The sequence below is a fragment of the Berghia stephanieae genome, chromosome 14, assembly GCF_034508935.2.
Source record: "Berghia stephanieae isolate SIO BIC M18660-M18661 chromosome 14, UCSD_Bste_1.3, whole genome shotgun sequence".
NCBI classification, from domain to species: Eukaryota; Metazoa; Mollusca; class Gastropoda; order Nudibranchia; family Aeolidiidae; genus Berghia; species Berghia stephanieae.
This window is the reverse complement of record NC_088373.1, coordinates 15,882,141-15,897,140: the sequence shown is the minus strand read 5'-3', so window position 1 is coordinate 15,897,140 and position 15,000 is coordinate 15,882,141. Positions and strand designations below refer to the sequence as shown.

General features: G+C 35.5%; 1 protein-coding gene across 1 annotated transcript in view; it reads left to right on the top strand.

The window, feature by feature from the left end:
- LOC144959508 (dynein axonemal heavy chain 12-like) overlaps positions 1-15,000 on the top strand; it is a 132,161-nt gene that overhangs the window by 54,864 nt on the left and 62,297 nt on the right. The window contains exons 51-59 of the mRNA XM_078892123.1: positions 2,620-2,753; positions 3,230-3,392; positions 3,941-4,198; positions 5,291-5,422; positions 6,032-6,212; positions 7,071-7,291; positions 7,994-8,212; positions 9,068-9,213; positions 9,596-9,810. Of these exons, the coding sequence (XP_078748249.1) occupies positions 2,620-2,753; positions 3,230-3,392; positions 3,941-4,198; positions 5,291-5,422; positions 6,032-6,212; positions 7,071-7,291; positions 7,994-8,212; positions 9,068-9,213; positions 9,596-9,810 (1,669 nt within the window). The remainder of the gene's footprint in view (positions 1-2,619; positions 2,754-3,229; positions 3,393-3,940; positions 4,199-5,290; positions 5,423-6,031; positions 6,213-7,070; positions 7,292-7,993; positions 8,213-9,067; positions 9,214-9,595; positions 9,811-15,000) is intronic.

Here is a 15,000-nt window from a genome sequence, read left to right as displayed (position 1 = left end):
ACATATTCTTATTCTATACAACTTTTTCTATCCATATACATAATTTCAAAGGTATACAGTGAAAGGTAAAAATTTTATACCCATGTCAATTCGAGAGAAATTAGTTCGGACTTAGTCATTTTTTACGAGAAATCAGCATCTCCTATCAAATACTGGAAGTTCGCAATGCTACTGTGCAATGAAATTCACTCGTAAACTGGTGAAACTTCTCGGACTTGTTCAATGTGTACTGAAATTTGATCTTATTTTTTTTTTACTGTGATTGTTTAATAAAAAAGTATTGAAATGCAGTGGCGAAGTTGGCGAAAAGCTCCATTTCGCAGAATGTCCACAAAAATACGACAAATATCGAATAATTGACCATAACTTTGAAACCAATGCTCAGAATACCTTGAAACTTGCTATGTCTATGTATTTTCATGCACTGAATTCAAATCTGATGCTTACAAGTACATAAAAACACATATTGGGATAAAATTTTACATTTTGAGGGTAAAAGTAAAATTAACGCGAACACGCCACAGATGAATCACGAGCATCTAATAACACAGCGTAAAAATCTTCTCAGTTCATGGAACGGAATGAAACTTTGCTTGCATATACAATACGATGCTCTGATATCAAATACCAAGCTCAATTACAAAAATAAAGCTCATATAATGACTTGACTTGACTTAGATGCCTTTCGCGTCTCGACCGAAAGATCGGGTCGCCTTGGCTGTTTCCAGTATTTCCTGTGTGAGGTGTCTCCAATATTGCCGGTCCTCTGCTAGGGTTCTCAGATTTTCAAGGTCCCCTGCCGTTATGAGACTAATGCTTTGTCCAAGTGTTGTGAGGTTTTTGTTTAGGATCACAGGGAGTGTTGTGATCGGTCTTCCTCTGAAAAGGTTCCCGTGTTTTTGGAAGTATCCCGACATGGCTTGGTTAGCTGGTATGTTTTTGTCCCTGTGTAGTATGTGACCGCTAGAGCATCATATCCAGTATCTCCTGTAATAAGAAGCAAAATACCTATGAAAAAATATTCAAGGTGACTTATGGTATGAAATGTTTATAAATAAATTGAAAGAATCCCATCTGTATCGAAGCAAAACAATTCGTTGACAACAAACCGGAAGTCGCCTGTCGATTTCGTTGACTTGACTAGGCATACCCGGTTGAAAGGATAATAAAGTTACTAAGGTGATAAAATAAGAAAGATTGTCATTTTTCAGTTTTAAAACGATACCTTATTCTAATAAAAAAAGTTGGTTAGGTCAACCAAGGCCTAATAACCTATCGAGAACAGCGTAAAGTAGCGAATCGAGGACAACAAAGTTAGGCTGTTCCATAGCTGTGCTTACTCCCACTGGCAAAAAAGGAAAATGGAACGTAATATTTGATATAATTAATCTTGGTAATTAAACTGCATTTAATTTTATTAACAAAAACACTTACTTAGCACAGACATTGGGTCAGTATCCTTTTTGAGAGTCTTTTTTTCACAGTCCGTTGAGTCGGACCGCAGGTCACGACCAGCCGGTAGATCTGCATCGAGTTCAACGATTGGAATGGCAGCCATAGTTCAGAAGTCAGGAGAACGGTATAATATAGGGTGTCGTTGCGTTCAAATCGCTGTCGCTGTGATTTTGCTTTTAACTTTTAATAAATATGTTTTTGTTGATGAAAAATTTGTCTTTCTGATAGTGTAACACAAGCCAAGGCTTATATTCGGCGTCGGGTGAAAAATTAGAGCTTTCGCTTTCACAACGATATTTCGACGGCTTCGCGGATATAAACCTTAGCTTGTGTTACATGTTTGTAAAGCTTAATTCCCGCTCTTTTCAGTGGTGAAAACCGTAAGTCTCTACGACACACACAGCTAAAGCGCGACCCGTTTGTTTACAACCACTGCAATCCGGTGCGTGGTTCACCCGCCGATATCGTAACGAAAAAGTTAGAAAATTAAGCTGTTCATTCTAGTAATTGCCGAAAAACAATACAGCGTAACAAAACAACATTTACAAATTATTAAAGAGTGAACTTTGAAGTTTATACAGATATAAATTTTCTTTTTCTTTTATTAATATCTTTATAACAACGATTTGTTGAAAAAGCCCAACTTACTACACTTCGACGGGCTTACGATAGATTTTCAACCGATTCATTGTGTGACTTTGCGGTACCTACTATAAACTTTCAAGGTTACACATAGTTTTGTGTGTTGGTCCGTTATATTTCCGGATGGCAATGTTGTGAGTTTCTTAGCCAATCGCACATCATCTATCGGTGCTTGCCATATCTTATATATATATATATATATATATATACATTTATATACACATCGATAGACAGAGGAATCCTGATGAAGCCAACACTGCCTGACCAGAAAGATTGGTTAACTTTAACCCTCCCCTTACCACCTACAGCAAAATCGTTACATTTGTTTTGATACAATATACATTTTTTTATTATTCAGATTTATTTTGTACATCACAATGATCATTGTTTGATTGATAAGAACATAAAGTTGTTTTGTATATAGATTGTTAGAGTTAAAAAAATCTATTTTTCTGCTGGGTAACCCTGTAATTTGATATATTAAAAAAAAAACCCACAATTTCTGTGTGTTTGTTATTGTAGGCATGGCCTGACGATGCCCTGGTGAGGGTGGCCAACAAATTCTTGGAAGAGGCCGACATTGACGACAGAGAGAAGGGAGAATGTGTCAACATTTGCAAGTCTTTCCATCAAAGTGTCAGAGATCTGTCTGTCAAGTAAGTATGCATGTGTGATTGTGTGTGTGTGTGTGTGTGTGTGTGTGTGTGTGTTTGGTTGTTATACAGGCATGTGTGTTAATGTGTATATGAATTTTTGTTTGTGTATGTAAATGGGGGATGCGGGGGCAGAGGATGAGGATGAAGGGTGAGCGTGCAATCCTTTTGTAAGGATGGGTTTTATGTGTAAATGGCTGTGAGTTATTTGGTCTGGTATATAATAATAATATTTTTGTTTCTTAAGAGTATCGTATTTTTAGTCAGTAAACTGTTCATTATGATGCGATGTGTTAAGTGTGTATTGTGTTAGGTATGGAATTTGTTAAGTGTGTGGTTTGTTGAGAGAGTGTTGTGTTGTTAAGTGTGTGATGTGTTAAATTGTAATTTTCGTTTTATTCATTTTTATCTCTAAACTATCTTATAAAGAATCATTTTATTTTTTTATTTTTTAATCATTTTTTTTTGCCTTTTGGCAGATTCTTGAATGAGCTAGGACGTCATAATTACGTCACACCCACGTCATACCTCGAGCTGATCAACTCGTTCAAGAACCTTCTGTACAAGAAGCAAGACGAGACGATGAAGGCAAAGAGGCGATACGTTGTGGGTCTGGAAAAACTCGCCTTTGCTGCCAGTCAGGTAAATTTAGCTACAGCTCAAAGATGACTCACTGTATCTATCTGGTAATATGTCGGGATGACCTAGATGAAGAAAAAAAAAGTTTTGACACATAAGGATCAAAAATTGAAATAAAAGCTTTTGGATGGTTAACTCACTCAACCCTGACACCAACTATATCCGTAGTTTATTCGGGCTACTTTTACCCCGTGCCTATTTATTACATTTTTATGAGACAAATTATAGGCGTAGAATCAAAGCTAATGTTTTTAGTTTTTACATGATAATGATAGTTGAATAAAACTATGTACATGCTCATTTTTAATACATTTTTTCCAATTTCGAAAAGTAGCAAAAATATCTAGGATTGAGTGAGTTAAGAAACAACTCCTTTTCGTCAAAGAATTTATGTATTTTAACTTTTACTAAGTTAAGCTTTAAGTCCAATTTTGAACATCAGATATACCCCAAAACTGAGCATTTCAAATTGTGAAATTAGGCTATGTGATATAAAGATGCATAATAGAATTATGACCAATTCTTATCAAAGATCTGTTTTTGAATTCCAGGTCGCCTCTATGCAAAAAGAATTGGAAGAGCTCCAACCCCAGCTGGTTGTCTCTGCAGCAGAAAACGAGAAGATGCTGAAGGTGATCCAGGTGGAATCGGCAGATGTGGAGAAGAAGAGCGAGAAGGTGGCCCAGGAAGAGGCCGTTGCCAATGAGAGCGCATCACAAGCCCAGGCTCTCAAGGATGACTGTGAGGCACAGCTCGCTGAGGCCATTCCTGCCCTAGAGTTGGCCATTGCTGCCCTCAACACTCTCAAGGTTTGTTTGATTTCGTGTTCACGCCAGAACTCCTTCCATTGGTGGACCAAATTAATTGAAATTAGAAATTGGCTTTCGATTCACTTTGTTTTGTCTTATTATGATCTAGACCTGTATGGTCTTGTCAACTGACTTACTTGACTTATGCCTCTTGGCTCCTGGCAGAGCATAGGGCGTCAACAGCACTCTTCCATCTTCTTCTGTCCTTGGCACAGACCTTTACCTCAATCCAGGTAAGAGTGGAGAGGCATAAATCTTGGTGAAAGTTTCTCCTCCAAGTCTGTTTTGGACGACTCCGTTTCCTATTTGTCTATTGGGCTAGATTATATATGCAGCTTTTTGGCATGGTATCATGAGAATTTACTTCTTTTCTGCAGCATCCACCCAGGGTTTGAGTTTCACTGTGGGCGACATATAATTAATTCCTTTTATTCTTAGGTGTAAAACAAGTAACTGATCACAAACAGTGAGTCTCAGCTGAAAAAAAAAATTCGATAGAGTCTCTCAGGTTTCATGTTCTACTGTGTATCTTCAATATTGATTGTGACGACATGAAAACATTTGTAAAGCACTTTCAAATCATTGAGTTGGCATTGCTCTGTATGAAGGCTTGCAATTTTTATCTTTTCAAAGTCCATTTGATCCTAGATCGGATTGCCATTGGAATCAACTGGTCCCATCCGTTATCTGTTAGACTCTTTCATGACAGACCTTTCAATTTCCACATGGCGATGATGACGTGTTGACTGTTGACTGTTGACAAGTGATTTACAAAGATCTGATTAAATCAACTTGGTTGCAATAATTTACAATTGCTTTACAAATGTTGCTTTACACTCTAATGACCAGGCAACTGACCGGCGCAATTTAACTATGATTTCCTTTAATTATTGATATCTGTGCTTATTCCTAATTTATTTAAATCATCAAAGCACACCTAACATAACACACAAAAGACGTGTATTATATTCTAGCCCTTGCTATCTATTTTACAACACGAATGTAACCTTTGGCCTCATTAATTCCAGCCTAATGTAACCTTTGGCCTCATTAATTCCAGCCTAATGTAACCTTTGGCCTCATTAATTCCAGCCTGCTGACGTAACCATCGTCAAGTCCATGAAATCTCCACCAGCTGGTGTCAGACTTGTCATGGCTGCTGTTTGTGTCATGAAGGATATCAAACCCGTCAAGATAGACAACCCAGACAAACCTGGACAAAAGGTAAATTTTTTTAAAGTAAATTAATAAATCAAATAGATGAATGGATATCAAGCTAGCACGCAAATAGATAAAGCAAGCAAATAGAGGAATATATAAATAAATAGTGATAGATAAATATATTAATGAATAAATACATGAAATAAAAAGATAAATAGTTAATAAATAAATAGATAAATAAATGAATGAATAAATACATGCTTTAAAAAAAAAGTTAATAAATAAATAGATAATAATGAATAAATAAATAAATAAATAAATAAATAAATAAATAAATAAATAAATAAATTAATTAATTAATTAATTAATTAATTAATATATAGGTAAATAAATAAATAAATAAATTAGTGAAAATAACAAAAATGGAGAAATAAATTCATAAATGAAAAATCTATACTGAATAAATGAAAATTCAATCATGATAATGATAAAACAATAAACAAAAAGGAATGAATAAATGAAAAGAAAAATTAAAACTAGAGACGCTCTGAGCATTCATAAAGCTACATCCCCCCCCCCCCCCCTTCCGCGTTAAATAATGATTTGATTAGATCTTAGTTAAAGTTTCTGGATGTTGGCTGATATTTGTGTCGCCTAACAATCTCATCTCAGATCCAAGACTTCTGGGGTCCTAGCAAGAAACTTCTGGGAGAGATGAATTTCCTCCAGATGCTTCTGGAATACGACAAGGACAACATCCCTGTGCACATCATGAAGAAGATCCGTGAGGAATACATCACCAACCCGACTTTCAAACCAGAAATCGTCGCCAATGCCTCGTCTGCTGCTGAAGGTATTTGTCTCGTCCTTAGAGTTATATTTTGGGGTTCCTGATTGTTCAGTTGATAGAGAGAGTATGCCTAACAAAGGGAATTGAGCTTTTTTAAAAAAAAGAAAAAAAAAGAGCATTTATACAGTGCAATATCCGCTAAAAGTTCTCAAAGTGCTTTACAAGGGGTCCCTGGCCAACAGCAACACTTATCATTTAGGACGGGACATGACGCCTGTTAGGTGATATTGCAATTTTTTTCGGACAGAGACGATGCTGTTAACGGCCAAGTATTCATTTTACACCTGAGTATGGTGCGTAAAGATCCTTTTCCAAAGACTCAACTATGCATGGTCGAATGAATAAACTTGTGTGATACCAAAAAAACTATTGGAAAGCACCTCTGAGCACTATTTGTGGATACTGGTGCTATATCAAATAATAATTATAATGATAATTATAATAATGTATATATAGCTTCATAAAGTTCATGAAAACCCAACTTTTACTTTTGATGCAACTGATCACTAATGAGGTTTTTAGTTTTTTTAGTTTTTTTTTTTTTAGTTTTCATTTTACCAATATACACAAGAAGTTTGCCATCTTATTTAACTCTCTCCTCACCGATCATTTTCAGTATGTTCCCAAAATGGCAGGCTTAGCCAGCAGAAAAATTAGATTTTAAAAAACTCAAACAAGCTCTCTACAAAACAACGTTATGTTCTTATTAATTAAACAAAGATCATTCTTCAAATTTTGTGTTCTACCAAACAAATATGAATAAGAAAAATGTATTTATTGTGTCGTAACAAATGTGATGATTTTGCTGCAGGTGGTAAGGAGAGGGTTAAATAATGATAATGCTTTCATTGAATTTGACAGGTCTGTGCAAGTGGATCCTTGCCCTAGAAGTGTACGACAGAGTGGCCAAGGTCGTGGCTCCGAAGAAGGAAAAACTGAAGGAGGCAGAGACTGAGCTGGCAAAGATGATGGAGAACCTGACGGAGAAGAGAAACGAATTGGCTGCTGTGCAGAAGAAGCTGCAAGACTTGAAGGATAACTTTGAACAAATGACGGAGAAGAAGAAGAATTTGGAATTCCAGGTGGGGTAATTTTTAAAAAAATGAAAAATACAAAAACTTACTTATCCAACACGGGTAACCAGCTGAGCTAATAACTAGAGGTGCCTAAATGAGTCAATAAAATGGAGATTAAGATAAAGGGAGTAAATCTGACTCATGAATGAACAACACAAAATAAAACGATGTTTCGACCTTTGGCATTTCTCAAGTAAACACATATGTATTTTGTGTTTACTTGAGAAAGGCCAAAGGCCGAAACGTCGTTTATTTTGTGTTGTTCATTCATGAGTCAGATTTACTCCCTTTATCTTAATCTCCATTTAATCAGCTGAGTTCCAGCCTTTGGTCTAGCGCTATGACGTAAAAGTTGGAATACAAAATGAAAAAAAAAAAACCCACAAAAAAACTGAATGGTCAATATTAATTTCTCAATTTATAGTATTGTGTCGTCAACGTGAAGCAGGCTGAATTATTAAAGTCAAAATTTATTATTAGTTCAATTTTTTTTTTCTTAGGCTAAAAAACTATATACTTTTCCTCAAGAAAGCAATAAATGAAGCCACGTTTAACAAATATATTATAGGATGTAATTTCACAGCATCTAACTCATTATAAAATTTTAAGAAAGTCATCATATTATGTATTTACCTTATTCTATTTTCGTCATAATCAACCATCACCATCACTATCCTCCTAATCCTTCTCCCATTTCGTTATCCAAAGGTGGATCTCTGTGGAAAGAAACTTGTGAGAGCTGAGAAACTAATCGGAGGTCTGGGAGGAGAGAAAGAAAGATGGACGAATGCAGCCAATGACCTCCAGAATATTTACGACAACTTGATGGGCGATGTCCTCATCTCAGCCGGTGTCATCGCTTACCTGGGACCTTTCACTTCATCCTTCAGGGATGCTGAAACTAGCGCCTGGATCAAACTGTGCAAGGTGGGTCTGACATGGTGGTTTTTTGCCAAAAAAAAAAAAAAAATCCCAAATTTAGCAAGCTAAAAACAACAAAATTTGCAAAAAATTTGCAAAAATTTGCGATTAATTTTACTAAAGACCCTTAAGTAGTTCATGAAAGAGAATGGTATTTGTTTGTTTTTAAGGATTTTACGGCGCTTGCAACAAATGCAACGTGGCCACAAACTATGCAAAAAATTGCCATGCCAGTTGGGTGCTGGGTTAATGTAATGGTCCTGTTTCTAGATTGTTGTTCAAAAATACAGTATGTTCAATATTAATCAAATAGCAAAAACTATAATCTTTTTCAAATTCAAATTGAGCTTTTATATAGTGCAATATCCACTAAATTTGCTCAAAGCGCTTTACAAGGGGTCCCTGTCCAGCAGCAACTAGTATCATATAGAACAAAGTATGACGCCTGTTAGGCGATATTACAAATTTTTTTTTCCGGACAAAGACAATGCTGTTAATGGCCAGGTACTCATTTTACACCTGAGTACGGTTAGAGAATGTGAGTAAAGAGCCTTTTCCAAGGACTCAACTATGCACCGAGCAAGGCTCGAATCCAGGACCTTCCTATATACAGATCAGAAGCTGAGTGCCACATCACTAGACCACAAAAGCACCTAATGATCCATAACCAGGGATCTACAGATCAGAAGCTGTCCCACATCACTAGATCCCAAAAGCACCTAATGATCCAGAACCAGGGATCTCTAGATCAGAAGCTGTCCCACATCACTAGAGCACAAAAACACCTAATGATGATATGAAGAACGTTTCCCATAAGTACTATACAGTCTGATAAATATCCACTTGTCATTTAATCCTCAGAGTAAAGATATTCCATGTTCCACTGAATTCTCCCTGAGTAAAATCCTTGGGGAACCGATCAAGATTCAGGCCTGGAATATCGCTGGTCTGCCCAAGGACAGCTTCTCGATTGACAATGGTGTCATCGTAGCCAACTCTAGAAGATGGTATGTCATCCTGGTCGTTTTCTTCATCATCATCATCATCATCATCATTATTGTTACAAGCACTAACGCCGCCAACACTATCATCACCACGCACAATAATCATCAACACCATTACCACCACCACCTTCACCACCACCAGCATCAGCATCATCATCATCATCATCATCATCATCATCATCATCATCATCACCATCATCACCATCACCACCACCACCACCATCATCATAACCATCATCATCATCATCATCATCATCATCATCATCATCATCATCATCATCATCATCACCACCACCACCACCACCATTACCACCACCATCATCATCACATAAAAATTCCCCAAAAGAGTCAATCAATAACCTTGACCTTCACCCTTTGACCCCAGGCCTCTCATGATCGACCCTCAAGGTCAAGCCAACAGATGGGTGAAAAACTCCGAGAAGGACAACTCCCTATCCGTCATCAAGCTGTCCGACTCGGACTACATGCGTACCCTGGAGAATTGCGTGACCTTCGGCAACCCACTTCTTCTGGAGAACGTAGGGGAGGAGCTTGACCCGAGTCTTGAACCGTTGCTGCTGAAACAGACTTTCAAACAAGGTGAGAATTTTGTACAACTGGGTGTCAAAATGTCGTTTGCCAGCCATATATATATCCAAAAAACTATAACTATAATATATCCACTTTCAATTTAACTAAGACTTAGTGTTCATTACACTGTGATGGTTATGGTCAAGTGGTGTTTTGATACCTACTTACAGCATTACAAGCAATTAAACGAAATCAAACATGGTGGCACAAACCATTTCATCCAGACCTGTCTACCAACTTAAATTTTAAAAATTTTAATTCGTAATTTTTAGGAGATACAGATTGTTGTCGTTATAGTTAACCTTTAAAATAAACAATTTATTACCCTCATAATGACTGAATTACATTTCCATAGCCTTACAATTGTCCAGCCGCAGTGATTGGGTAGCTGAAATTGGAAGACCTAGAAATTATTTTCAGATAAACTTACAATTTACCTCAAAAAGGTAAAACTAATATTCTCCATCAAAAGGTAACAAACAATAGTTGTTCATTTAACTCAACAAAAAAATGGGATTAATTTCAGTTCCATGGGTTACGACGTGTACATATTCGCAGGTCTGATAACCCAAATTGTAACTGGCTCATTGGTGTAATGGAAATACTCTCAAATTAATGCAAAATTAAATATTCTCCAATACAGCAGTGATAAATCAGGCCCATCATCTTGTGCTTGGTTATCAGACCTGGAAATATGTGCACCTTAATAGTTTATCCTTAACTTACCTTTATTTGTCATTTGGCATGAACTTGATAGATAAGGTAAGGTAACAGTGTTTAACTCACTCAACCCTAACACCGACTATATCCGTAGTTTACCCGGGTTACTTTTACCCCTTGCCTATTTATTACATTTTTCTGAGACAAATTATAGGCGTAGTATCAAAGTTTTTAGTTTTTACACGTTAATGATAGTTGAATAAAACTATCTATGTACATGCTCATTTTAAATACATTTTTCCAATTTTCAAAAGTCGCAAAAATCTCTAGGATTGAGTGAGTTAAAGTATTATTTATTCATAATAAATGAAATATGAAATTTCTGGCTGTTTTTGTATGGAAAATGCATTCAAACTTTTTTTTTTTAAATCCATAACAATATTATAATAATGTTGTAACAGTCTTTTCTCGCAAACTGAATGACGAAGATGAAGACACCCACTCGTCGAGTCGGGAGACCACTGGTATGAGTGACTGTGTATTCATTCACTGGATGGTTGAAATAATGTGTTCTCCTGGATGTGTCATTTATGATAAATGGATGTGTTAATTTTGGGAGTGATGATTTATAATACATAATATATAATGTGTTGATCCCATGTATAGGTGTGTACAATCCCACTGTGTGTGTCATTGCTATGTTTCATTATTCCATATAATCCAAGACTTTCTCTCCAGGCAGATTTTTTAGCACAAAGTTCATTAATTGTCTTGGGTTTTTTTGTTTTCTTTTGGAACTCAATGTTCCGTTTTAAGATTGTTTTAGTTCACAGTAACTGTGATATTCTTTTCAGGAGTCTATTTTTATAATGGCTTATATAATTGCCACATTCTTCTAAAAATATATATTGCCAGTACTTACTGAGAATTGACATGTTAAATTATGCTTAACAAATCTAGACAATGAAAATAAAACATTCTTACCAGTCAATATATAATACCTCGTCACGAGATATTTTGGTATGGATTGACAAAGAATACAAATTTCACATCACAATTTATATTGTAAGTAATAATATGTTTGACAATAATGGTAGGTATAAAATGACAGAAAACACAAACCATACAACATAATCAATATGTACGTAATACTTTTTGACAATACTGCTTGGTATAAAATGACAAGATAACACAAACCACACAACACAATCAACATGTACATGAATACTTTATGACAATATTGGTTGGTATAAAATGACAAATTATGATGACATAGGCCAAACCACACAACAACAATCTCCAATTTTTTTATGAATGTCACCTACTACAATCTAAGCTGCCAAAGGGCCTAATGACGGCACACGGCCACCATCCTCTCGATGTTCAAGTTCTCTGAGTGCCAAGTGTAAGATTGAATACCCCAATTTATTCTATTATCTACCTTACTCTGAAAAAAAAAAAACAAACAAAAAAAAAAAAAAAACAACAACAAAACAACACCAACAGAAATACAACGCAGTGGCTATTTTTAGTCCCGTAAAGATGGTACCCAGATCTATTTTTACAATTCCATATTATGATTCTGCCATGGCGTGTGGTGGAAGCTGATCCAAGTGAGGTCCCAGACCTCTCCAAAATTCCATCCTCAGAAAAGGAGGACCTATCTACTATCAATGCAGGTCTTAGATCAGGAAGCTGACATTTTCTGAGGCAAAGCAAGTACTTCAGACTCCAGTGCGGAGGCCTGGGCCAAGGTGCTTGATTAGTTAGGAAAAAAGAGATATCCCTTGAATGGATTTGCAACATATTTACAGAATCATTTGGAACTGTAAAAATAGATCTGAATACCGTCTTTACAGGACTGTAAAAATAGCCACTGCGAAAAAACAAACACAAATTTTAAATTTTGCCCCCCAAAAAACCAACAACTGGTCCTTCAAATTATGTCGAAAATTGGGTGTCAAAATGTCGTTTGCCAGCCATATCCAAAAACTATAACTATATTGTTGTATCCATTGTCAAAAACTCTCAAACCCGAGGACAGTCTTTTGAAGGCTTCATCATTGAAGTTGAAGTCCCAGGTTTGAGAGTTGTTTTTTTTTTTTTTTTTTTGGCAAGATGAGAGTCATTTTAAATCGATCGACATTTGAATTTGAATGACACGTTTTCTGGCCAAAATTATTAATGCGTGTTGTTGGTATTTGTTTTGGGTTTTTTTTTCAGAGTAATGTAGTTTTGTCACGGCTGATAATCGAGTCTGTTTTTATCATAGTCACTAAATGGCCTTTTGGAATGCTGCCTCTCACGAACATCACATCACGAATAAACATTGTAATTATTCCAGAGATATCTTTTCTTCCTATTATATATAATAATAATAATAATAATAATAATAATAATAATAATAATAATAATAATAATAATAATAATAATAATAATAATAATAATAATAATAATAATAATAATAATGATAATAATAATAATAATAATAATAATAATAATAATAATAATAATAATAATAAAATAATAATCTATTTATATCAATTATAGAATATGTCACGTGTCCATGTCACATGACGTATAATATTTCATGCGTCACGCACGTTCACGACAACAACGTCATTAGTATAAATTCGTGACCCTCTCTCCACCCACCCTTCCACCTACAATATTTCTTGTTACCAATAATTTGTCATCATTTAATTTTGTACGTACGTCACCTACATATTTTATGTGACATTTCATTTGCCAAAGGTAATTTTTTATTCTTATATAAAGTAATATATATTTATATGAATGATAAGATGTGTCTAATAAATAGAGGTGCCTAAGCGAGTCAATAAAATGGAGATAAAGATAAAGGGAGTAAATCTGACTCATGAATAAGGGAACAACACAAAACAAATAGCGTTTGTCACTTGTCCTTGCCACATCACGTGCATTTCACGCGTCACGCACACAGCGTCGTAAGTACAATTTCGTGACCCACTTGCCAATCGTCATTTATTTCATTTCCAACATTTATCTATTGTAATACTATATTTATTTCCTCTATCACTTCTTCATTTATCGTCTCTTTATTTCCACCATGGCCTTTGTCATTTATGGTAATTAAATTATAATCTAACTGGTTGCCACTGTGACCGTAGCCATCGTTAAGTTAAAGCCTGACACTGAAACCTATTTTGACGTCATTATTTCTTTTTTTTTGCACCGCCTAATGAGTTGTCGTTAGAAGTGCTCATGGAAACAAGTGGTCCCATTGGTTGAACTATTGAATACAACTCAGGATTTGTTTTCTTTTGTGGCCAAAGACTGGCAAATTCACGTCATTTTTTGGTCAGTGTCAGGCCATAACTTTACGAAGGCCACGCTGTGACCCCCCCCCCCCCCCAAAAAAAAAAAAAAAAGAAAAAGGCACAGACAAACCAAACCGTTAACTGACTAAATATAACAAAATGTACATATTTATATTATATTTATGTTATATTTATCTACATTCCAGGAGAAGTGTGTAAGTATAGCTTCAGATAATACGAATAAATCTACAGCTTTTTTATTTATTTATTATTTTTTTTTACTTTTTAATGCCATTCCCACAGACCCAATTATTACCAACTATTAAAAACATTTTTTTTGCATAGGAAATAACTAACCCCCATTTTATTTTATCGACACAATTTATGTATCTAGGATTAGTATTGTTTTGTTTTTTACTTTATTTTCTTTATTCATCCCCCCTCCCCCCACCCTTGCCCCCACACCTTCCCCTTCCCTTTTTTAACATTCATAGTTTTTACATCATTCGTGCTGAACGTTATAAGCTTCCCTATGAGACGATGTGTACATATATTCAGGTCTGACATCCGACTTCACTTATGGGCCTATTTTTTAAAACATTGTTGTAATGAACAATATTTTGTCACATTTTTTTTATTTTGAGATTTCCATTACATCAATGGGTCCATAAGGAATTGGGTTATCAGACCTGAAAATAAGTGCACGTCGCTATGAGAGATACAGTAAATGTGACCCATCGCCTCGAAACGGTATTATTTCGAGGTGAACCAGATCCCGAAAAAGGATTTTAACGGCCAGGTACTCATTTTACACCTGATGAGAGAAAGTGAGTAAAGAGCCTTTTCCAAGGGCTCAACTATGCGCCGAGCGAAGCTCGAACCCAGGACCTTCCAGTCCGAAAGGGAATGTGTCATACTACTAGACCACATAGCCGCACAATAGAACAGAAGGACTTACCTCAAGTCTACAATTTTTTAAACTTCAAATTCAATAATTTAGCATTCAAACCACTCCGAAATATTACCGTTTTTTAGACGACAGGTCACTTACCATGTATTTAGAAGAATTCCAAAAAAATAATAATAAATAAATAAATAAACGAACTAAAAAACGTAACAAAAAACAAAACAAAACAAAAAACACACAAAAAAAAACAAAACAATAACAACAAAAAACAAAACAAAAAAAAACACTGTACAATTTGGTCACGATTTTTCAGCGTTCCCAGTTGAACGAATT